The sequence below is a fragment of the Struthio camelus genome, chromosome 8 (genome assembly GCF_040807025.1).
Source record: "Struthio camelus isolate bStrCam1 chromosome 8, bStrCam1.hap1, whole genome shotgun sequence".
Lineage (NCBI taxonomy): Eukaryota > Metazoa > Chordata > Aves > Struthioniformes > Struthionidae > Struthio > Struthio camelus.
The window spans coordinates 27,424,101-27,448,190 of NC_090949.1; the positions used below are offsets into that span (position 1 = coordinate 27,424,101).

Sequence of the window (24,090 nt, forward strand, 5' to 3'; positions counted from 1 at the left end):
ACACATGCCAGCAGGGGAGGCCTGCAAGAGCCCCTTGCCACGGCAGAGGCAAACTCCTCCCTTCCTAGCAGCGACACTCATTGCCCGATTTGGGGGAGGGGGGTCCTTTTCTTGAAAGGAACTATCTTGCGTTTTTTAGGCTGGGTGACATGCTTTGCACAGTACAAGCAACCTCCCCTTCCCCGCCGCCACGAAAAGCGCACGTTGCCGAGGGCGGGCCGGGGAGACGGTTTGCAAAGCAGCGCGGAAGGCCGAACAGCCGCGCCTGCTCGCTGCTCCCCGCGCAGGGCGGCGGGGGCTGGCCCGGCTGCCGCCTGGCAGGTCGCGGCCGGAAACGGAAGCGGCGGGCAGCGGCGGCGGCGGTGCCGGCACGGGCGGGCGGGCGGCAGCGGTGCGAGGGAGCGAGGGACCGAGCGAGCGGCGGGTGAGTGCGGCTGCGGGCGCGCAGGGCCGCCGCGGCGCCCCGTGTCCGTGTCCGTCTGCGCCGCCCTGCTGCGGGCGCCGCCGGAGCTCGGGGAGGGATGAGGAGGCGCCCAGGCGTGGGGAGCTGGTACCCGAACTGCCGGGCAAAGGCGATCGCGTACCGGGGCTTCTGTGTTTTCTTCCACTTTTGTTTTGTTTTGGTTTGTTTTTTTTTTTTTGAAGGTGGAAGACTCGTTACTTTGGATTAAAAATGAGCTTTATCTATAGGCTGATAAACTAATGTAGGTTACACTTTTCTGGTTATTAATAACTACTCCCAGTCAGGCTACCTACGTGGCTTTTGAATCACTCTGGGCTTTACTCCTCTAGATGAGTGTGGGAACAGGAGAGGCAAGTGTTGTTAATCTAAACCCACATTTTACTTGTTCAGAATTGGTGTGCTTTTATATTTATTTTTGTTCTTAGTGTTACCAAAAAAAAAAAAGCTTCCCACTTCTTACTGATCCAAGTAGTGATGATGAGTGGACACTGTAGTTTCCTTACATCCTCTTGTTAGGAGAAGAGTCTGAGTGGAAAGTATTAATTGTTCTTCTAGAGTGTCTAGTTCTGGAACTTTTCCATTCTTCCAGAGTCTCTACTTCTGCTATCTCTGCGATGTTAATGTACAACACTGTTACATGAAGTGAAATGATTCTTTGCAAATGTGCTGATGCCAGTTACTGATTAAACACATGTACCTTGTCTTCTGGGCTGAAGTGCTACGTTTAGGATGGTTGTGTAAGATGTTTGTGTGAAGTGTGGTAGTTTGTATGTTATTTGTGTTATGGGCCAAGGTGAATCAAAAAGTTTCTAGTTGCATTGCATGATTTGAGGAGATGCTTTTATTTAGGTGGTTACATCCAGGTAAAAATATGAGTGTCCACTTGTGTGCACTGCCTGCAAAACAGCTACGCTGATTCAGGGAATGTTGTTCACATGTTCAGTGTCGCGTTCTGCTTCTCTGACTTCTTACCTCAAATAACCCATGTGCACCCACAATCTAATTAACAGTGACTGCCTTCAACACCAACATATTGACTTAATGCATCTCAGTGCAGATCCCAAACCACTAATTCATGTTGAACTACTCTGTCTCTTTGTAAAACAAGCGTGCTGTTACGTGTCTATGTAGCGTAAATCTACCAAAATATGCCCTGAGAAGCTAAGCGTGAAATTAAAAATACAAACTTTCTGTGTTACCAAATCTGTCAGTAAGGACTGCCTGTATGAGGAAGGTGATCACAATGTTGTGGAAAAGGCAGAGCTATTTTGGGGTAGTGTGCTGTGTGAATGCTTTACTTGGAAGACATACATTCCTCCTACATAGATGATCTGAAAACCAGCGTTGCATGCTTCCGCTCTTGTGAATGTTATCTGTTTGAAAATACAAAACTAGTTTGGGCATTGCTGAACTTGGGAAACAACTTCCTCAGCTTCTGCTGAAATAGGCTAGCTGGCTCTGGAACACATCCTGAATGTGGTTTCTTTTTAATAATTTCACAAGATGTACTGTGAGGATGTTGGAATACACTGCAAAACCTTCCTTTTTGATTAAAAAGCTTTTCCACTGTAAGCAGATTGCTGGGTGCAACAGCTATAACACCAGCAATTGAAAACCGAACAAAGGTTCCAGTAGGATCTTCTATTGAATTTCACATGGGAAACGCTTGGCTATCATAGTATTAAGCGTGAGAGAGAAGCCCAGGCTCAAAACGGCTATTTGCTTTGCATCCTTTTTTGCCATTCTCCCTTTAGCAAGAAAAGAATGCTGCTGCTCTGTGAATTTGTGCTAAATCAGTGTATGACCCTTTCTACAATGGCAATAATAGCTGTTACGTTGTCTGTACTCGAAACGTTCCATGCAAGAGTTGAGCTCTTACTCTCTAATTTTCTGCAGAAAAAAGGTTCAGTACACGTACATGGTTTCAGTGATATGGGAACAGACAATCTTTCATCTTTAAAAAAAATAGTATCCCTTTCTGATCGAGTAGGAAGACAGGGAAGAGCAGGAAGACAGAAAGTTATTCTGGGATTCAAAATGCCCAAATCTGTGTAAGGACCTACTGCGTTTTAGCTCTATTTTTCGCACTGCTATGTCACAGAGTGATCAAAAACCCCATAAATTATGTATCCACCAGTTTTGTGTGATCTGCCTACTGAGATTTATTTTCTGGTGTCCACTGTTGAAAGTGGCTCCGTTTTGCCCTCCCCTAACGATCAAAAAACCCCCCACTAATGTTCTGACTTAGTAACATTTTACCTTTCGCAGATGTGTCATTAATTCATGAACAGATATGCTAGTTGCAAAGCAAGCCAGAAAGTATTAGGTTTTCTTCAGAATGCCAGATAGAGTTAGCCTTGATAGTAAGCTCTAGTTCAATTTTCACAAATGCCTTCACCATGCATCCCTAATCAAAACCCTGCCTGTATCAGGTCTTCAAATCTTAACCTGCAGCAGATGTTGTAGACAACGTTTGCTTTTTCCTAATTGCAGCAGTAATTCAAGCTTGGTTCCTGAGCCAGGCACTAGCTAGCTTAGTGCCTGAGTCCTATGGAATTACCATATGCTAAGCGCTAACAAAAACATCTCTTGCCCCCTTCTGCCCGATCAGTGCTTACAGCTGACTTCTTTAATTAAAAAAAGTTTTCACCTGACCTGTATTAAGTATATGTTATTGCACACTGCTTTGTGATTTGCCTCTCGACTCTGAGAAATCTTCAAGCTGCGTGCTGTAGAGGAGAAAAGAGAGTAAGAAGGAAGAGACAAAAAGGGCTTCTGTTCTAGGCTCTTCAGGTAGCTACTGTACTCCTTTGCACCAGTAAAAGCTAGGAAGAACCTACCTTACTTTTATTCTAGTGTAACAATAAAGCCATTATCAGGGCCTTTATGATTTTTCTTCTTAGCATAGAAAAAGTAAATTGTTGCAACTTATCAAATTGCTACAAAACCTTTGGGTTTTTTTCCTCCCTTGTTCTTCTGTAGGCAAAAATGTCTGCAGCATGTGACTTCATTGTGCTCCACACTGGTCAGAAGATGCCTCTCATAGGACTGGGAACTTGGAAAAGTGACCCTGGCCAAGTAAGCAGAGAACAAACTATGAATCAGTTTTGCTCGCTCTCAACTTGTATTTGCATTTTGCACATCTTTTTTACGATCCTAGATGTTGTTTGTTTTTCATAAACACTTCCAAAAAGTAAATAGACCTTGGGCCTGGATTCTTCACTTGAATGGAGTTAGTTTTAGATCTGCTGGAGTCAGTGGAGCTTATGTATAAATTTGCATAACTGAGTTTTAGGACAACAAAACCAGAAGAGGATCCCTTAAGACTTGTTAACCCAGGCCTCAGGCAGCAGTGCTCTGGAAGATAGATTCAGAAAGAGTCCTATCAGTGGGATGAGGAGCTCAGGGGAAAAAAATTGTAGCTGTAATATGGTGCCTGACTTTTCCACTGGTAAGACCTCAGGCTGCCAGTTTAACCAAGCATCCATCTAGTTTGAGCTGATGACTCAGTTGGAAGCATTATTTTGGGAGGCAAGAACCCTAGCTGATCTTGCAGTAAGTCCTGTTCCAGCGATCAGCCTCTATTTAGCAGGAAAACTAAGAACTTGCTCAGGTCCTCTTGCTTTTCGAGTAGGAAGGCTAATCTTACTAGATGCGCTCTGCTTCTAAATGCAATGTGTTGGCAAACACCAGGCTTGGGAAGAATTCTGTGTGCTACTACAGACTGTCGGTGTGAACGTCTCCATGCTGTGCCTCTTACTGTAATACTTCTCTGCCTTGTTTTTCTTTTTGTTTCTGTCTCATTTAGTTAAATGGTAAATTCATGAGGACAAAGACTGCTTTTCACAGCAAGCATGTGCAATGTCCAGCTGAAGGACACCTCTTGCTTGGTGGAATTCTTAGTTGGTATTGTTGATTTAATGTCTTTCGGACTCCGTGTCTACCATTGCCTGTCTGTACTGCAAGCGTTGTATATTTTGCTGCTACTCTTGTGTTAGCTTCGTGATGGTTTGATCCAAAACAGTAGGACTACACCTGATAAAATTGTGCTCATGACTTTGAGAGGAAAAGTTAAAACACTTCTCAAAATGACCCATTGCGTGGTTCTGTCATGCCAGTTGGAGAAAAAAGCGGGAAAGCAAAGCTATAAAAATTAAATCTATTCACAGCCATGTTATTGTTGGTCTGCCTCTCCAAACAACTGTCGGGACAGTAGATCTGCTGGGAATAGAAGCTGTACTGGTGTGGAAGCTGAGTTGGTGTGAGAGCTCAGTCAGCCCCTTAAATGAGGACAAGGATGAATGCGCAGCTCTGTCACTTAAAACAACAACTGCTAGCTAAATTAGATTTATTAACATGCTGGAACTTAATGGATGAATTCATGTGGACTCAAAGTAGGTTTTTTTTTTTTTTTAATGTGTGTTCTACTAAAGCAAATGCCTGGGACTGAACAAACAAAATATTATTGCATTGTTTATTTTATGCACTATCTGTTCTGGGAAAAGTACAGTCTTATAAAATAACCTGGAAGATCCTGCTTGTGCATAATTTAAGCCTATTCCAGCTGGATTTTGCCATAGTAGGCAACATTTTGAACAGCTGAACCTGGAAGTGAACTGAAATGGGGTCTGTTACTACAGATCCCTTTAGGGTCCTATTAAAGTCATTGGGAGTTACTTTTCTAGAACGTCTACTATTTTCAAAGAAGTATTCCTGGATTCTATTAAAGACGTGATCATGAGAGTACAGTGGAAAGGGTCGGATCCGCAGAAGTTGCTGCTAGTCTTATGCATGCTTTTTCACTCTTCAAAATTGTTTGCATCTGTCCTACAGATTCAGAAGTGCAGCAGTAGTTTGGCAAAGCACCTAATTGGTTCACTCGTAAAAGGGCACGAGAATATTCAGGAAGAATAATTATAATTATGAATTAAAGACCATAAGAGTTTAACTAAGGGCCAGATACCTAGAAACACAGAAGAATAATTGCAGCTCCTCAAACAGAGGCTATTTATCAAAAACTCTTTTGCAGGGCTGCATTAGCAGCAAGAGTATGGGAAATGAATGGCTTTTAAATTACTTCAGGTAAATATTTTGTGAGTTGCAGTTATTTTCCTTGCCAAGCTGTTTTTCAGTCTTGACCTTTCTTTGTTGATAATTTCTTTGTTATTACCGTTCCTATTCCTGATCCGAAACAAGCCTTTGGGTTATAGCTAGATCTTAATAGTCCAGTACAAATGTGTAATTGCAGCCCTAGTTTCTTAAGACTGATAATGTAAGAGGTAAGATTAGGGGGAAAAAATCATTAGAGTCTAGAATCATCTTCACATTGGAAGATTAATTTAAAATAATACACTCTTTCTCCCCTGCATAATCAAATGCTAGAAGATAAATTGTTTTACGTGTTACCATAGGAACATGATGGAAGGCTATTGAGTGGAAGACAACACGGTACAAAAGCTTATGAATTGGCAGCAGGAGCGAGGAGTTCAAAGAGAATGGTAGAATCAAGAATATCTGTAGCGTATTTTTTTTAATATTGGAGCTTGATTATCTGTAATCTTGAATGCTTTATTCTCTCTTCTCTCAAGCGGGCTGTGCTTTCAACCTGGAGCATCAATTCCCACCAGACAACAAGTGCAACCTGCTGTTGCAGGGGCTAGTTCTGTGGAGAAGAGACATGGGGCTGAGGGAGGTTGTTGAATTTCTGTGCTAAACTTCAGGAAAGCTGGAAGAGGAAGTGTGTATCTCATAAAACCGGTTGGACTGGGTGTTTTATGGTAGGACTGCAGCTATGTTCTTGAAAATTCTGTTAGAAAATGTAGAGAATCTTGGCCTTGTGAACAAGAATTCACTACCAGGATGCTATTAAGGGAAGAATTTGAATTAAACCTGAAAAGAATATGAGACAAAACTTAGTATTTTAGGGTATATCAACTGTAAGTTATTACTTATATGGTGATCTGAGTTCCTTGCTTTTCAGCAAACAGTTTAGTACAGAATGTAGAAACTGTGGTATAGCGGTGCAGATGTTCTGTTCGTGCCGCACGTGAACATCACGTGGCCTGATGATCTGTTCCCCCACCCCCCGGTTTCCCATCAGCAGATATACTCAGGTTGCTAGACTGTGACGTCTTCTAGCTGTAAGGGAGGCTATCTGAACTCCCCACTGGAGTTTCATTTCCTTATGAAGTATTATTGACTTGTTATGGATGATATCATGGCAAAGTTTAGGAGAGCATCTTCATAATGGCTTGAGGCAGTGCGGAAGAGGCTCCCTAGACACCTGGACTCTGTGGTGCATGGAAGTATAAACACAGCTTGTTAATTTTTCACATTGCAATGGGCAAATTGAGGAACTGTAAATCTAGTAATGGATATTGTAGTGCGTTATGGATTCTCTTTCCAAATCTGCCACTGACTGTTGGCAGTATTGTTTTCCTCCACCCTTCAAAAACAAAAGGGGAGTGGGAAGGCAAACTCCCTAGTAAGCTGTATAAATGGGAGTCTAGTTCATAAGACTTTGCTGCAGTGGAGGAAAATAAGGCTTCAGCTGCGATACTGTGTCCGTTTTGGGGCAAACCACCTCAAGAGAAGTATGAACTAGCTGGAAAGTCAGCAGCAAGAATGATGCAAGGTCTGGGAAAGGTGACTTCTGATGAAAGATGGGCGCGCCTACAGTCATGTGGTCAAGAGAAGGATGAGGAGGGGCCTGCTGACAACTTTCAAAAGTAATAAACCGTTGCAAAGGGGAAGCTGATGAATCTCACGTCTGAGGAACTGGATGAGATACCAGTGCCTTGCACTTTGGTTGGACATCTAAAAAGTTTTGAACATAAAGACAGCTAAGCATTGGCATAGACTGCCTACCATCTATAAAAATGGTTTTGACAAGTGTTTATGGGAGAGGTTTAGACTTAGTTGGCCCTGCTGCGGGAGCTAAGGGTAGACTAGGTGATTTCTCAAGATCCTTTCAGACCTACTTTCTGTATTTATGTGATGATGGGTAAATTACATAAGCTGTCTGACTCAACTTGCCCAGTGCAAAATGAATTTAGTAGTTGCTCCTTACGTGGCAGTACTGACAGACTACAGTAAAAGATATGTGGAGAGTTTGAAAGATTCTTTGGCTATTACTGCTTCACAGCACCAGATACTCGGGGGCATTTGAATCTCCAGCTGCTTCGCCTGAGCTTCCCCCTTCCTTGAAGGGCGTGTACCTGCCTGAACTTAATTTTAAAAATATAAAAGTTTATGTTAAAATAGAGTACGCTTCTTGCTCACATTTACATCTATCTATTATTAGATTTTTTTTTTCCCCTCTTCCAAGCAATCCTTATTTGCGCATCTACCCTTGACTGTTTGCCTTTTGCATGGAACAGGAGCTCTCGATTCACACTGGAATATATTAGTAGGCTGAGAACAGTTTACACAAGTAAAAAGATTGCCAGAATCCACAAACCAGATTAAATGACCAGTCCTAGTTTCTCAGTGCTAGAAGCTTTAAACACACTGATATAGAAACGTGGCCTCCTGTTTATTACCTTCAGAGTGCCCTGTTCTTGGTTTTCTGCAAGTGGTGCTTACTTTATTTTTACGGCAAATTCTGTGCCTGTTTGAATAAGAATTAGGTAAAAATATGTTAGGCTGATAGAAATAGGGGAATGCTATGGATGAAGAATACTCTGGTTTTCGTTTCCTCCCTCCCTGCCGAAGGTCCAGAGAAAACAGAACTTGGCATATCCAAATGTTTGGTGAAAGTATAATGTGATTTTCTGTTCTTCTTTATCAGAGCAGATGCTTCTGCTGCACAACTTCTATTGTTCAAAGTCATGACTCTTCACCTTCTTGGAGTGTGGATAGTCAGCCTAAAATAGCCTTTGATGTGTCTCAAGTTATGTTTGATGTGTCTCAGTTACTATGACCTTGAATTACTATGACCTTGACTTCATAATGACCTCAGGAGAAATGTCTTTGTCATAGTGAAATAAGGACTGTGAATCCCATCCTGTTAAAGAAAGGAAGAACTTACTTTGCTGTTGTGGCAGAAGTGCTTTGTCATTCTGGCTAAGGAGAACTGGTTACAGTCCAGGTTTCCTCTCAAAATGCTGAAGAACGCAGTCAGAGTATCCTGTGTGTGCTCTTACTGCAGTTCCTGAAAAGAAAAATAAACTAATTTCACCACTAGGAGAGAGACCTCTCTTACATCTCATTTCCCCCCTTTTTTGAGTAGCATCTGAAAGCTAGACTGTTAATATCTTTAATTATTTTGTCAGCTTTAACATTGAACATGCTTTGATAAATAAGTTGAAAGAAATCAGTCTCTCAGTGTGGACGCTTTCATTTCTTGACAAGAGTAATCTGTAAATAGATCAGGCCCCTGCTGTATCAAGCCTCACACACAGAGTAGCATACAATCTCCCACAGACTCAAGAGACAAGTTAGTAAAGAGCAGTATGTAGAAATCAGTACAGATAGGATGTACCCTTACTGTAGCACTGAGGAGATGGACAGGTCTAAAAGAGAAGATGTGCTCGCTGTCCACTGGAAACTAAACAAAACACGTTTTTCCTTCTTTGGTCCCTAGACTCGCCACATATCTGAGGCCCGTGTGTAAATGTGTGTCCTGTTGAGTGCTTGCGCTTTGTCAGAGTTTTTAAAAGCAGAAACTGCTTTGAAGTGCAGCGGTGCCTTGATTCCAAACCATTCTGGCCTGTGGGCAACAATAAAGAGCGAGGGGTGTGCCCTCCCCGACAGGGACACAGGGAAAGCAGAACGCAGAATTGTGAGCATCCTCAGGAGATCTCGTGTTGCCTGCAGGCCATGGGTTAACCTTCAGCAGTATAGCGGCTCTCATTGTTGCGCAGAGAACGAGGCATGAAGAAAAACGTGCGTGCCATAAAGTAACCTCCCTTGTATCTTAGAAATAAGATGTGAGCAGTTGAATCAAATCTGTGCTCTGGTAATTCTGGAATTAGCAACCTGACTGCTCTTCTGCTGGGGGAAAGGCTATATGCCCTCCAGGCTTGGCTGACATTGACTGATGGCCAGTTAGTTTGTCTCCCTAAAGCATGCTTTATTTGAAAACTACTTATTAGAGCTTATTTGATACTTAAAAGGAAAATGTGACAGCTATATTTAAGAATGAATCCCTTTTCTATCTGATGAGTTCTTGCATGCTTGGCCTCCATGCATGACCTGTTTTCTTGATTTTCTTGGAGTACTCACTAGTGCTTAGCTCTTCACTCATAAAAGCTGTGCTACAGAGGACGTATCCTATTCGGTTTGGGTGTCTGTACAATAGCATGATCTTATGTAGGTGTATACGTAGGATTTAAGGGTATTTTTTTCCCCCCACCCCCATTAAGTCCTTAACAGCTCTTTTTTCAGTCATGTGTTCTCTTTTCACTGACTGGGTTGGGTAATCTGTTTCTGAATGCAGGTGAAAGAAGCAGTGAAACGTGCCCTAAGTGTGGGTTATCGCCACATTGACTGCGCAGCAGCTTACAGCAATGAAGCAGAGATAGGTGAGGCTTTCCAGGAATGCGTTGGGCCCAACAAGGTAAAAAACACAAAAAGCCGCCACACTGGCTATACGTGTTATTAAAATTGTGTTATTAAAATTGACATCTGTAACCTGAAAACTGACTATGAAGTTAGCATTTTGAAACTTTTCTCCTAGTGTATCCCAGCTGTTTGGTATTACTTACCAGGAGGAGACATGAAAGAAAGCTTTCTCTGTTCTACCATTGTACTGGCTGTGAGGAGGAAGAAAAATTGTCCAGAATGTTTGCGTGGAAGCTAAAAAAGAAAAAAAAAAAGCCTTTTTTGATTCCCTCCCCCCACCAAAGGTATCCTGGTTTGAGTATCCTGGTTTGGATACTCAAAAATCAGAGGTTCCCAGAATCACTAGTTATAATGGAAAATCTTTGCCATGATTTATATGAAAAGTTACCCTAGTTTGGCACTCTAGATCAGTACACAGTGTTGGCTAGCCATAGCATATTCAGTGACCGTGACTTTGTTGGTTATAAACCAAATATAAGTGAGTAAATAAGTAATTTTTTTTTTTTTAAACGGTGGTTGCATTTGATGCATTTGGTAGGTGTGACTGTAGGATCTACACCTAGAGTCCATGGCCTTCATGTAATGTGAGAAGCGTTCTCATGGATGACCTCAGGTGGAATCTCAAATTTGGCTCCTTGCTTTTGTTGGCCAAAGAAGCCAGGAAGCTTGCATATATAGTTTCTGGGAAATAAAGCTTTCATGTCTCTGCTTTCCGCTTTTCTTTCCTGTGCTTTAGGGCAAGCCCTTTGTTAAGTGATTAGCTCCAGAGAGGCTGTTTTCAGTTTGCCCCAGGAATTCCTTCCCACTCTGTAGATAGTGGTAACTAATGTAGGGAAGCAAAAGACTTTTTTTGTTGTTGTTTTTTTCCCAGTTCATATTAACTAGTAACTTAAAGCTAGAATTTTCATAATGTCTTTTTCTCTGAACACAACAGCCAGTATTTTAGACACAGAAATTAATCAGTGATGGAAGGAGTGACACTAAGGAATTAATCAATCCAGCCTCTACGGAGTATAACACTTCAGTGAAATTTTGGTTCTATTGAAGACGGCAAGAAATGCCCTCTAGTTTTCTGTGCTTCAGTATGCCAAATACGATCTCCCTTTTGCATTTTCTACTTCATGAATAGCTAATGTCATATTTCTTTCAGTTCTGGGCCTTACCCTCCCCATACAAGGTATAGGGCACTCAGTTCTTAGGGCATTCTTCCTAGAACTTAAAAAAAAAAATCCAGAGGATTTAAAAAAAAATGCAGAGGATTGGAGAAGTTGTCTTTTGTTTTTTTCCACGTTCTTTCCATAAGAAGTATTCTTAGTTCATAACATGTAATGAGTATAGTAAGTTAGTTGGTTGTGCCTAGGACATGTGAACTGTGAAAACTAAATTACAAAATTTGCATAAGATTAACTGAATCTGGCTAGATCCAGCTTAGTAGTGGCTTTAACCCTTGAATTGGAGAGTGTAGAGAAGTATGTGTGGGTTTAGGTTTGTTTGTTCTGCGAAACTTCTAATAATTTACCAGAAGTATTTGGTATGCTCTAGGATTTGTTAATGTAAATGTATATTTCTCATTCCTGTTTTCCATCCATTTTTTTTCAAGGTTTAATTTGTGGGTTAAAGCTTTAAAACAAAGAAAGCAACTTAATTTAAAAAGTTAACTGAGGAATTGCTGCCGTTCTTTTTCTGAACTTGTTCCAGTAAACTGCACTCTCTTCCCTTTTTTAAAGGTTATTAAAAGGGAGGACCTATTTGTAACATCAAAGCTCTGGAATACCAAGCACCACCCAGAAGATGTGGAGCCAGCGCTTAGGAAAACACTTGGAGATTTGAAGCTGACTTACCTGGACCTGTACCTCATGCACTGGCCTCATGCCTTTGAGTAAGTTCTACCTGGAAAGAGCACAGAATGCAGAAACCGCAGTTTTACATAACTGGCTGATTTTATGTCCTGAAGAGCTTCTTTCTGAGCTGTATATTTCTTTGTGCAGATACTGCCTGCAAGATGTTTTTTAGACGTGGCTAACAGCATAACCCTACGGCCTGTTGTATAGGATCCTTTTCTTTTCTTCCCCATAATCTGTGCATTTATTCATTTTGGGATGAATTCACGTTCACAGAAACAACTGTTCCCTTCTCATTTCTGTTCTTTGAATTTGGTGGGAATTTGTTTAGTGTTAGAGTTGTTGCAGGTCTGGAAACACAGTGGAGAAGACAGATTTCTGTTACTGTACAGAGAGACTGTAGATAGAAAAGGGATAATTGTTCTCATTATCTAGCAATTATGAGCCCACAAAAATGGGTATTAAGTCTTTGTTTAAAATCCTTACGCTATTACTAAAAATTTTATTTAGCAGTGAGAAAACTAGGCACTGGAATTACGGTCACTAAACGTATGTCAGTTTGGTACAGATGCTAAAGTTAGGTAATCAGAAGTAGTCAAACTGTGAATTAGTAATAAAGTTTTATGGGACAGGTTTCTTTTCTGAATATTGTTTTAAATTCACTGAAACTTGCCATTTTATACCAGCTGAGAAGCTGGCTCACTGTGAGGAGAATTTTTCTCAAGTTAAAATACATTAGAAGTTTGAAACAGTCTAGTGTCTTCACCTTGGCACTGGGGAGCGTGTGGCTGCAGCTTGGTTCTGCCATTTATCTGCATGGTGGTCTTGAGGAATTCCCATCGCTGCTTTGTGCCTTTGTTTCTCATTTTTCAGATTAAAAAAAAAAGTTAAGTGCTTCGTAAAGAAGACAACACTTCATACTAATAGATACTAACAGTATCAGAGTGGCCAAGCACATGTAATGTCAAGAGGCACTGAAGTGACCTCTCATGACACTTTAATTGCAGTAATTCTAAGATTTGAGGAAATAACAGGAGAACTTTCTCTTCTCATTGTATATAGTAAATGCATTATCCTGAAACCCTGACAGAAGCCAAGTTCATTATTTTCTTGTAACTGTGGAAGTAGTAAAATTTGGTTAATATCTTTTTTTTCTATCCAGTTAGAAAATTAAAGTTCTGCCTGACGGGCTATTTGCATGGAGACTTCACTCAGTTGGGCAGACCCTGTCAGATTCGAAGGAGCTTCAGTCTTTGTCCTAGAAATAAATAAATACATAAAAACAAAAAGTTTCTCACTTTCAGCCATCTTGTGAACTGAATTTTGCAGTGAACCACACCAGTGATAGGAGGAAAGACTTTTAAATTCTAAATATATTCCTCAGTGTAACAGAATGAGGAAATGTTTTAAACTAGAGCTGGTTTGGAGGAAGAATGTATGTTTAAAAATTCCCCTGTTTTGAAATAGGTTTATCTTCAGTCAATTCAAAAACCGTCGAAGCATTGTTTGTTTGGGTGATAATATCACATAATATAAATAATGATGTGTATTTAGTTACTCTAATTAAAAATGACTTAAACTGCTCACGGAAACGAAAAGAGTTGCCAAGACTGGTATTTTTGTAAAGCAGTTTCATGTTTTCTCATTTAAAACTTCACCCTATTTTCCATTAGCTCTGCTTCAGTCTACTTCAATGCCTGAGTAGCTATAAAGTCTGCTATATTGAGAAACGGAGCTAAAGAATGTTACTTCAGTAGGAATTTAAAACAGACTTTTTCATGTTAAAATCATGGTGCCGCTAGGTCTAGAAAAGTGACCTCTCCTTTAATATACTGCTGTTGACATATGAGATTGCTTTTCTGTATTGGGACCGCCCGTGTTTTTCTAAGTTATTTTTTGGTTCTAGATCTGTCAGCTACACGAACAGGAACCATGTCGCCTTGCTCCTAGCAGCTGCCATCTCTCACACCGTTCCCTGTGTAGTGGGATCTCTGAGATCCGAGCTAGCAGTGTTCCACGGTGGTTAGGAAGCAGTGCTTTCCCCCCGGTAGAATTGCTGGCACCCCTCCAAGCGCAGATTGCTCAGAGACCAGTCAGGGCCCTTTTACAGTGTGGGGTTGTCACCTGGCATAACCAAGTTCTTTGTTATTTTTATGGGCTGGCATGACTAACTGGAAACACACCTAACCTATGGGCAACGCGTACAAGTTAAGACTTCTGTGAGAATCTGCACTTGCATCCAGTGCTGACGCTGCTTCAGAGTCCGGAGGGAATGGGAAAGCTAGACTACATGTATAGCCTCTCCTAGATAGCCTTTAAACCAAGATCCGTTTGGTAGCAGCTTCAAATAGACTTTGAAGGATATCAGTCCTCCCACAAAAACAAATTGAAAAACAAAAGTTGCCTCTGAGTTGCTCCTCTCTAAACCAGCTGTTTTGCTAGGATCAGCGTTTGATGAGCTATTGCTTGTGTGCAGTGGCTGACTCGTTTTGTGTAGTCACTGCCCTGTAGGTAAGTAGTTCCAAGTACTCTGTAACAAGTTTAAATAAGCAAAACAGTGTCTAAACCAATTTCCTGTAGGTTAAGTCAGCACACTGGAATTCAAAGGAAAAATTTTCTCATCTTGTAGGCTGCCTTGCAAACTCTGTAGACTTGTAAGGATATTTTAAAGAAAGGTTTTTTGTTTGTTCTCTGTGGATTTTTATTTATTTTTGGTGAACAACCAATAAAATAGAAATCATCATGCGGTATGTGCTTACAGTTTTTCTTTGATGCTGTAGACGAGGGGACAATCTCTTTCCAAAGAATCCTGATGGCATGATGCGTTATGATTACACTGATTACAAGGATACCTGGAAGGCTATGGAGAGGCTGGTAGAAAAAGGTCTTGTGAAATTCATTGGGCTGTCAAACTTCAATAGCCGTCAGATTGATGATGTACTCAGTGTGGCTACTGTCAAACCAGCTGTGCTCCAGGTAAGATGAATAAAGGAGAGGAGGAATACCTTTCCTATGTTTGTCCATGGGAATGAAGAATTGCAAAGCACTGCTACACGTTTAGCACAAAGTGTTCAGCTTCTAAAGTACAGGGAGGAGTACAGTTACCTCTGCAATGGAGTAAGCATGCGGGGTGGCCTTTCCAGATGGACAGATTCCTTTGGGAGAAGGTCTATACCCATGTCCTGTATCCAGAGAAAAAAACTGAGAGATTAACTTAACTCCTCCCCCTAGAGAGCTTCCTTGCTTGTTGGATGATCTACTGGATACCGGCGCTCTGCTAACTTATTTGAGCTATCCTCCTTTTGCTGTAATCTTAGCCTGCAAGAGTTTTTAATTCTCCCTGTGGTAAGTTATAGCCTCATAAGGTTTTCTAGAAATGAGAATGAACTCCTACGATGGCTTGGGTTCTGTCATGCCTTTCAGCTGCTGTTTGTGTAGAGCTTTGTGCTGATATCTTCTCACAGGGCACTCATAGTGGGTCACTTTAACAGGTGGAATGTCATCCCTATCTAGCTCAGAATGAGCTGATAGCTCACTGCCAGAAGCGAGGACTGGTTGTCACTGCCTACAGTCCACTTGGCTCTCCAGATCGAATGTGGAAACATCCAGATGAGCCCGTGCTTCTAGAAGAACCTGGGATCAAAAAATTGGCAGAAAAATACGGCAAGTCACCTGCCCAGATCATCCTCAGGTACACAACAGTTGAGAGAGGGTGGAATTGGACCTAGCCTTAATAAAGCAAACACCACAAGATAGAAGGGAGCTGCTTGTGATGTGTGTTTTTCCTCATTAGCGGGGAGTTAGAATCTCAGCACCAAAAGCCAACCCTGTTCAGGGCTTGTTCTACAGAGTTGATGGAGTTGATCCTGCCTTAGGGCAGGGAAATGGACTAGAGTAGAGGGATCCATTCCTGGGATGGTTTACTACCTTTTCTGCTGTGGGTTTGCAGTGGGACAGGAGGGAGGAGTCCTGTTAAGGTAGCAGCACACCAGGTTTGGGTACCTCCTGCTATATTTGCATGTGGCCAGTTGCTTGAACTTTAGAGCTCTTGCTACTGCATTCAGATGGGCTCTCGGGAAGAGCTTCTGAGGAAGGACCCTACACTGACGAACTGTTCACTGTTTGGTTTTTATATAGCAGAAGCCATCTACTGGATACTGGGAAACAAAGATGGTTCAGTGATATCCAGAAAGTGATCAGCATCTTGTAAAGTAGAATTGGGTCTCTTTCCTCATTTTTTGTCTAGCTTTGTATCCATCAACATCACTAGCACAGCCCTGGGCGGCAGCAGATACCCTGTCAGTGGAACGTGTTTAAGACTTTGTGCTTAAGCCACTAGACAGGCATTTGAGAGATTTGGGTTTTCTTCTAGTCTCTCAGCAGTTGTCATGCTAGAACTTTAAATAACGTCCACTTTTTCTGACTGTTTCTTGGTCTTCTCGCTTAAAGCACCGGGGACTGACTTGCTTGTCCAAAGGAATAGAACACGTTTTTCTCATCGATGAGTCTGCTGACTCCTCTTTCGCTTGAACTTGGTTACACTAGGCTCTAATATAATGCTCATTGCTATGTCAGCCCCCTTCTGGGTGTTTTTACTGCACAGAAAAACATAAACAGCATCTCTGCTACCACAGATATCTTTTCTACTGAAACAGATATCTGAGTTCTTGGGCTGCATGCACAGGTGGTCTGTCTCCTCCTTCACTTAACAGGTGGCAAGTGCAGCGTAAAGTTGTTGCCATTCCCAAGAGTGTCACTCCTGCTCGCATTCTGCAGAATCTCCAGGTAAGCAACCTGATTCCCTTCACTGTTGTAAGAGAGCAGTTCAGATGGAGAACAAGAGTTTCAGCAATGCTCTTTTGTATGAATAATACAGTGTCTGAACACTTGCTAACAGAGGCACTTGTCCCATACTTGTTCCTAAGTGCGTGCCCTCAGAAGGGAGGATAAGGATATTTGGTAAACACACTTGTTAAGTTCCAAGCAAATAAGCATGCGTGTGTGTTTGTGTGTGTGTGTGTGCACGTGTGTGCATGCACATGCACAGTCACAGCCTTCTTTTGTTGTCAAAAGTCTAAGCGAAAATTCTTTATCATTTACCAAAGACAGTCTTTACTGATATTTCTGAGTTAAAATTGTATGTAAATATTATTAAAGACTTCCTTGTTCAGTGGTTCTTATTTACAAATAACAGTTCTGCAGCTGAGGACTGGTGACTATTTCCGCAGCAAAGCTCCATTCTAACAATACTGAAGGAACAGAATTAGTGTGATTCACTCCTGCTGTAAGGACAATTCACTTTACTTCAGCAATGACTTGAAAACTCTGGCTGGCAGCAACGTGGAGGGAAGCCTCTGAATCTCCTCTTGTGATCTTTATTAAGCCCTTAGTCATGCAGACTGGATGGTTACATATATATTTTTAAGTTAGGATTTGTTTGTGCAAACATTACTCCTGTTAAACCAAATTCTGCCATATAGTATGCTGCTAAACATTTTGAAAAATGCCAGTAAACGCGGTGCAGTTATTCACTCCAGATTTAGATCTACATGGGAACAGAATATTGATTTCAATAGGCAGCGCTTACTTGGAGAAGCTTCTCACTGATTTCTACCTGTGTGGAAGAGTGCTACGCAGTATCAGTGAAGGCTTAGAATTGGCCAGTGAACGCAGACCTTGGGCTTTAAGCCTTTGTTTTAGTGTTTGTTATAGAATGGATTAAACTACAACTGCATATTTGCAAACAAAAGATGAAACCCTGCCTGAAGCCAAGATTTTTAAAGATAGATACGTGACTTTGATTCATCAGAGTTGTATGGAAATTCCCTCTATTTGAAGCAGGAGCATATCCAAGTTGCAGCTTCTGAAGATGTTTGAAATATTATAACAAGTAGCATGATGTTTAATTTACTTGGGCTCTAACACTAGGATTTAGAAACTGGAATATAGCATGGAGGTTTCCTTTTTGAAAGTCTAAAAGAAATATTATGTAACTACAGCTTAATAAATTATTCCAGTCTCCTTTGTGGGTCTGTGGGTTTGCATCGGTTACAATACGTCATAGCACTGTTATCTGAAAAGAAATGCTGAAAGAGTCAAAATGTCTCAAGTCACTGCTGCTGTTTCATTCTGTCACGGTTTGCTGAGAGGTGAAAGTTTTCCGCCTTTAAATCAGCTCTACTACTTTTGCATCTGTGGAGAAATTCGGAGCACAAGGAGATGATTGTGACTTATAAAAAAAAACCAAGAGGCAAAAATCTACAGAAGTTAAATATGAAAAGCGTATGATTATTGAATGAAGACTTTTTCATTTATTTATTTATTTATTTATTGCCCCTAGGTGTTTGATTTCAGTCTCACAGAAGAGGAGATGAGCCACATTGGGAGCCTGAATAAAAACTGGCGTTACATTGTGCCAATGATTACGGTAAATCTCTCTTACGTTTCTAATAGTTTTGATTATGTCCGCTTGGCCACATCTTGGAGTTTCTGCCTTTTGCTTTCTTCCTTTTGCTGTCTCCTGTCAGAACTACTTATAAGTAAGAGTGCTACATCTTGTTAGGGTATCTAAGCTGCAAACATTTTTCAAAAAAATTTTTTTCAAGATGCTGCCCTTTTTTTTTTTTTTTTAAAAACCATTTTCCTCCTCCAAATCCTTTAGCAGCAGCATCCTTTAGCATCATCACCGTTTCCTCTGTCACTTGAAGCGTTACCTCATATGCTGTCAGACACCAGTTCTACTAGACAGGTCTATGCTTTTTTAGTGTTCAAGTCCTTTTGTTTTTTCTTATAGTGCAGAACCAATCTCTGTCCTTTTCTCCTTACTGCAGAAAACTTCAATTCCTTCTTGTTTCCTTTCTTTATAGTTGTGTTCATCCATTCTTACACATGCATTGTCCTGCTTTTGCCCTTACAAAAGGTTGCCACTCCCTGATGGCCAAAAAATGGCAACTGTTCTATAATAAATCTTAAGTGATTTGTCCCTTCTCTATGAGACAGTACACTGCATAGATACAGTAGATCTCTGTGTAAATTTGGAAGCTGTCAATCATGCCCTTGGCTCCAAGCAGTATGTCTGCCTTCCTGTAAATTCTCCTAGGATAGTCAGTGGTTACTGGCTCTAGGAGTTCTTTGGGGAAGGCATTTCTCCAGTATTTATCACTGAGTTTTTGGAGTGCTTGAGAGCATGTCAATGACTGGCCTACCAATGTGAAAAGAGAAGTTATAAATGGGCACGACTGTCTTGAATCAAGGGCAGGTATTTGTTACAGCTTTCACTGTTTGTCATGCTGTGGCTTACAAGAGCTTCAGGGCCACGATTTTAACTGTAGCGTTGCTTCAATATGTGTGTGTATAGATATCCCTCTTCCCCCCCCCATCCCCGCAACCAGAATTCTTGGTGCGTACGGATCGGGAGTCTGCGCGCCATGCGTGCAGCTAGGCCGGCTGTGTGTGTGAATGCAGTGGTGACAAGCACACCTGTTGCTGACAGTATGGTTCTTTCAAGTGTTTTGCTAGTCGTGCTGCCAACAAAATTGTTTTGTTAATGAAGCTGCAAGATGCGTTTAAAAATGTAGGCTGGACTTGGACTGGCCAGGGATAATTCATGTGCTTTTGTTTCCTGGGAGACGTTGTCAGATCAAAATGATTCACAAAGAAGAGATGAAATATAGTTCAAAGTGCTGGTCCATCCAAGCAGAGGAAGGGTGAATGTGATGCAGCGGAGCTTCAAAGATATTGCCATGTTGTCAGATAACAAGACAGGAAAAAAACAAGATGAGGAGAATTAAAATGGGACTCTGTAGCTGTAAGGTCTCTAGCAGAACCTTTTGTCTCCAGCCCACCCCTCTGGGCTTATCAGAAAGAATTTTCATTATCTCTGAATCAAAATTAAAATTCCTGGCTAACCTTTCATGCCTGTCTCCTCTAGGAACCTAATTTGTAGTGTCTGGATTTCAAAGGGTGATATGGCAGTGACATCAGAGCTCCTGTTATCATAACTGACAAGACACAGTTTTTCCTTGTTTTACCACGTTGATATATAACCACAAGGTCTTACAGTTGTGCCATTTTTCTCCATATTATTTCTTTGTTGAAAGCCTGAGGTTATATTTGCATGAAGGCAAAATAACGTTAAATAACGTTAAATAACGTTGCTTGATACTTGGAAAGATCATCACTGGGATAGAGATTGAAAACTGTTTAGCCATACCTGGGGCCAGCCTGAAACCCAAACTTCTGGAAACATATAATAGGCCAAGGAATGTATTTGAGTGACCAGCAAGCAGGAGAGGAGGAGTGACAATGTTCCTGTGCACATAATGATCTCTTTTTGATAATGAACACACTGTAGATCCACAGTAGTTAATTGGTGGGGGTTTTTCCCCCTGCCTTCCCTCCAGTTCCTGTGGTAGACTGAAAACAGATATGTGCGCGTTTACTTGAAGAGCTATTCTGTGTAGCGAAATACGGCAGGAAGACATGGGCAAAAATGAGGAATATAAATTCTGGGAACATGAGGAGGTTGTTGGGTTTCAGTAGAGTATGAGGAAACCTGGAGATACTATGACTGTTTTGTCCACAGAGTTTTACTGATTGTTGTCATTTGATGGTTTTCTTTTATTTTAACCTGAGTATCAGTAATATTAAACTTTACCGTCTTAGTTGTTCTGCTCTGTAGTGCCCCCAAGTGACTAATGTCATTACTAGGAATTCCAGTTGTTGCTTTCAAATGCAGAATTGATACTGAAAGCTAGAGGGACTCGCTAGTGGATACTTGGTTTAAAAGGCCCGGTAATTTTCCCCCCCTGCCCTCCCTTCCCCTACACTCCCATAACGTTTTGAATGATCTCTAACATTTATATCTCATCAGTGATATCTCTAACATTTATATTCAATCATTAGTCATTTAATAGAAGTTTGAGCTGAATGATGCTAGCCTGTCACACTACACACACAGGGAGGTGTATCTCCTCGCTGATGCCACACTTAATTCCCTCAAACATACAGTTTAGGAGCAAGGTTTTTACCCCAGCTCCCGCTCAGTGGGGTGTTGCAATAGACTGAACGCATCTAGGACTGCAGCCTGTGCACCTGAATGGTTAGACGTGGGGTGTAGGAACTGGGACTTCTGTATGGCTAGGTCTGCTTTTGGGCCAGCCTGAGCTTCTGTTCCATTATTCCTGAACATTAGTTTCAGCTCTCCCATTTCACAGCTGGAGGAACTGATCTGCCTTGGAAATATTCTTAAACTCACAAATGAAAAGTGCTATGAAAGAGTTCAGTGACACTGTTTGTGCTTCCGTGTATGACCTTGAGTAAACTATTTAATTTGTTTCCTCATGTCCATCTGTAAAACTTAACATCCCAGCAAGTCTCTGTCTTGGAAAGATAGGCGAAAGCTCTGATTTTTATAAAGTGTTTTGAAGTGTGCCTGTTACAACACTTATTCAATACCACTGCAAGGCAAAAAGATTAACTATTCTTAATCCAGTTCTTCAAGTCTCAGCAGCTGGAATTCCGGAAGACTTTTGCTTCAGGCTACGGAAATCTTGTTTTGTTTTGTTTTGTTTTCTCTTTCAAGAAGAACTAACAGCACTTGGAGTAGAGGGAACAGCTCTTGCTAAACTGAAAAAGTTGATTGTACACATTTGGTATATGAATAATTTCAAATGCTGCATAGTTTAGATTTGTAACTAAGAGTAAGGTGGTTGTTATGACTTGAGCTTATCTGTTTGCTTCACAGGTGAATGGAAAGCTAGTAGCAAGAGATGCTGGACACCCCCACTACCCCTTCAATGACCCCTATTAACTACTGGAAAATAAGGTGTTAGAATAACATGCTCCTCTGGGTGCCCTTCCACAAAGTAATTGTTGCCACCGTTTATCAAAAAGCCTGTCCAAATAAAACCTTCCTTTCTGAATAGGAGGCCTGAGAAGGTTTACCTATATATACTGCTTTTAATTGACCTCCTTTCTGAAGATATTGTAGTTTCCATGTCAAAGTTTGTGGGATTTGTTACAATGACTGCAAGCTTGCTCCTGGAAGCATCAAATGTTTTGGGGATTAGACAGAGTGGTGGAGTCCAAATCAAGCTCCAAGCGCTTCATAATTGGGCTAGGGCAATAGTTTGGATTTACTGTATGTAAAACGGTTTTGAATTCTTTAGTTATTACCACGAGAGAGGGGGGGGAAAAAAAAAAAAGGAGGGGAGGGGAGAAGGCAGTAGCGTGAAACCATTTTCTGACTAAACAACTGCTCAGTTATTGACTTTGATATCCTTATTAGCGTTTTTATACAGGGAACAAAGTGAAAGTGCTATGGTTGCTCTATGTCTGTAAAGCATTAATTACAGCCCAAATAACCAGCCACGTCCAGTGTTTTTTATTCCCTTTAGAATACTTGTGGGACTTTGATCTGCATTTTCTTTTTCTTTTAACTGTTATGTGAACTTGAGGGAAGTAAATGCATATCCGGGAGCAGGCCTTCAGGGTAATCCTTTCTGTTACTTGTCGCAAAGATAGGTTTTAGCTCTGGCAATGACCGATTGTCCCATCGCAAAAGCATCAATAACTTTGTTAGCAAGTCTTGGGGAAATCCATCCTGCCTTACCCATAATGTTGTCCAGTGTGTCTTTGAACCAAAGATGTCCAGTTTGAGTTCTGGAAGATCACAGAATTAGTTCCTGACTATATAATAAGAGCAAAGACCTAGGCCCCTTCTATTTTAATGTGTCCTTTTCAATTGCTGTCTGGGCTGGGACTTGGGATAGCTGGTCCTGTCCCACATTCTACCACTGAGTCATTTGCCTTTTCTGTGCCTCTGTTTTCCAACTTGCCATGTCTCTGTGTTATTCTGAGGCAGGGACTAATTTACTGAGTGCTGATGTACCATTGAGTACTGCTGGATCTCTAGCAGTAACAACATTTTGTTTTGTTTTAGTCTCCCAGTAATGAATTGTCTAGCCATCTGAGTATAAAAGGGTGTAAGGTGTTAAACAGTGCTCTGATAGTAATACCATTTGTGGCCTTACCAATGTTGTTTAACTTTTTGACTTTTTCTACCTGTAAAATAGGACTGATGCTTATTCGCCATTGTGCAGACATGGTAACAAGGCACAGTTTCTAAAGCTTATCAGAATTAAAACAGAGGGATTCTTTCAGATCCATTGATGCCATTCAGAGAGTGTCGTAGGCAAGAGTTCTGGTTAACTGCTGGATAAAGAAAGCGTAACTAACTGTAAGTGAAATAAAGAACGCTTTTTTTTCCCCCATAGCAGTAACAACCCTCTGTATTCAAGTAGTTCAAAAACTTAAAAAAATATGTACTATCTTAGTTTTGCTACCTTTATTTCATTTGTAGTAGGCCTGTATTAAAACCATATAGCATAATCTCGAGCATAATGCAGGCCAGTGTCTCCTCAGGTATTTTCTGCTATGAGCTGCACAGCAGGCAGATGAATTGGAACAAATCTAATTTTTAAATAAACATTACAAAAAGCGATAAAAGAATTTTTCTGTCCCTTAGCAAAGTGTTTTCTAATGCAGTCTACTGCTGAACTTACTTGAGTACAGAAAACCATTACAACTCGGTGAGGTTTCTTTACTAGACTGGAAGGGAGACAAATCTATGTGTTTTTTTTTTATTATTATTCTAATCAAACATGGATGACTTGGAGTATGGTTCCTGCTGCAAATCAATAAGGAAGCAATTTTACTTTGAAGGCGCTTTGTAGAATGATAACAGCAGTCCTCCTGTCAAGAAAAATGGCTTTTGTCACTTGTATTTCCACTTGTATGTTTGCATGCTTTAAATAAATATTGTATTCAGTGTATGACTTTGAGACTTCCTCCTGCCCCCCCCCCCAAATGTCAGGAGGCCAATTAACTTTTTCTAGTTACTTCTCTAAACAAGGGGATATAAGTAAGTAGGCAGAGAGAAGTCCCAAGAAAAGCTGGTGATTCCCTGCTTATGCCCTCAGCTCTGTTACAGCCTGGAGGAACCCAGCACAGCTGAAGCTGCTGAACTCTTATTTTGAAATGGCACAGGGGGAAATGTGCCTCCAGGTCTCCGCCAATGGGTTTGCTGCTGCTGTGCGAGTTTTCTGGAGGTCTCGGCTGTCACAGCTGCAGCAGCCATGTCTGTGTTGTCTGCTGCCTTGCATGTGCTGTGGAGAAAGCCTCCCCGGGAGCTCGGTGGGAGCCGGTTAACTGCCTGCCTTA

The 24,090-nt window shown here is 41.3% G+C and overlaps 1 protein-coding gene across 3 annotated transcripts; it reads left to right on the top strand.

Moving 5' to 3' along the window:
- Positions 1 to 240: 240 nt before the first annotated feature.
- AKR1A1 (aldo-keto reductase family 1 member A1) lies at positions 241 to 23,702 on the top strand. Of its 3 annotated transcripts, XM_068952984.1 has the most exons (9): positions 241 to 424; positions 3,446 to 3,541; positions 9,903 to 10,022; positions 11,755 to 11,906; positions 14,649 to 14,844; positions 15,360 to 15,559; positions 16,581 to 16,653; positions 18,209 to 18,295; positions 21,614 to 23,702. In XM_068952984.1, exons 2-9 carry the CDS (start codon positions 3,452 to 3,454, stop codon positions 21,677 to 21,679), a joined length of 984 nt encoding a protein of 327 aa, XP_068809085.1. In that variant the 5' UTR covers positions 241 to 424; positions 3,446 to 3,451; the 3' UTR covers positions 21,680 to 23,702. The 3 variants fall into 3 exon arrangements, with proteins under 3 accessions (XP_068809085.1, XP_068809086.1, XP_068809087.1); XM_068952985.1 differs by lacking the exon at positions 9,903 to 10,022 and having other exon boundaries at positions 303 to 424; XM_068952986.1 differs by lacking the exon at positions 3,446 to 3,541 and having other exon boundaries at positions 336 to 424.
- Positions 23,703 to 24,090: the final 388 nt, after the last annotated feature.

Coding starts and splice junctions, on each gene's coding strand:
- AKR1A1 (XM_068952984.1), top strand. CDS start 3,452: ATGTCTGCAGCATGTGACTTCATTGTGCTCCACACTGGTCAGAAGATG. Junction 10,023..11,754: donor AATGCGTTGGGCCCAACAAG/GTAAAAAACACA, acceptor CCTTTTTTAAAG/GTTATTAAAAGGGAGGACCT. Junction 15,560..16,580: donor CCTGCCCAGATCATCCTCAG/GTACACAACAGT, acceptor TTCACTTAACAG/GTGGCAAGTGCAGCGTAAAG.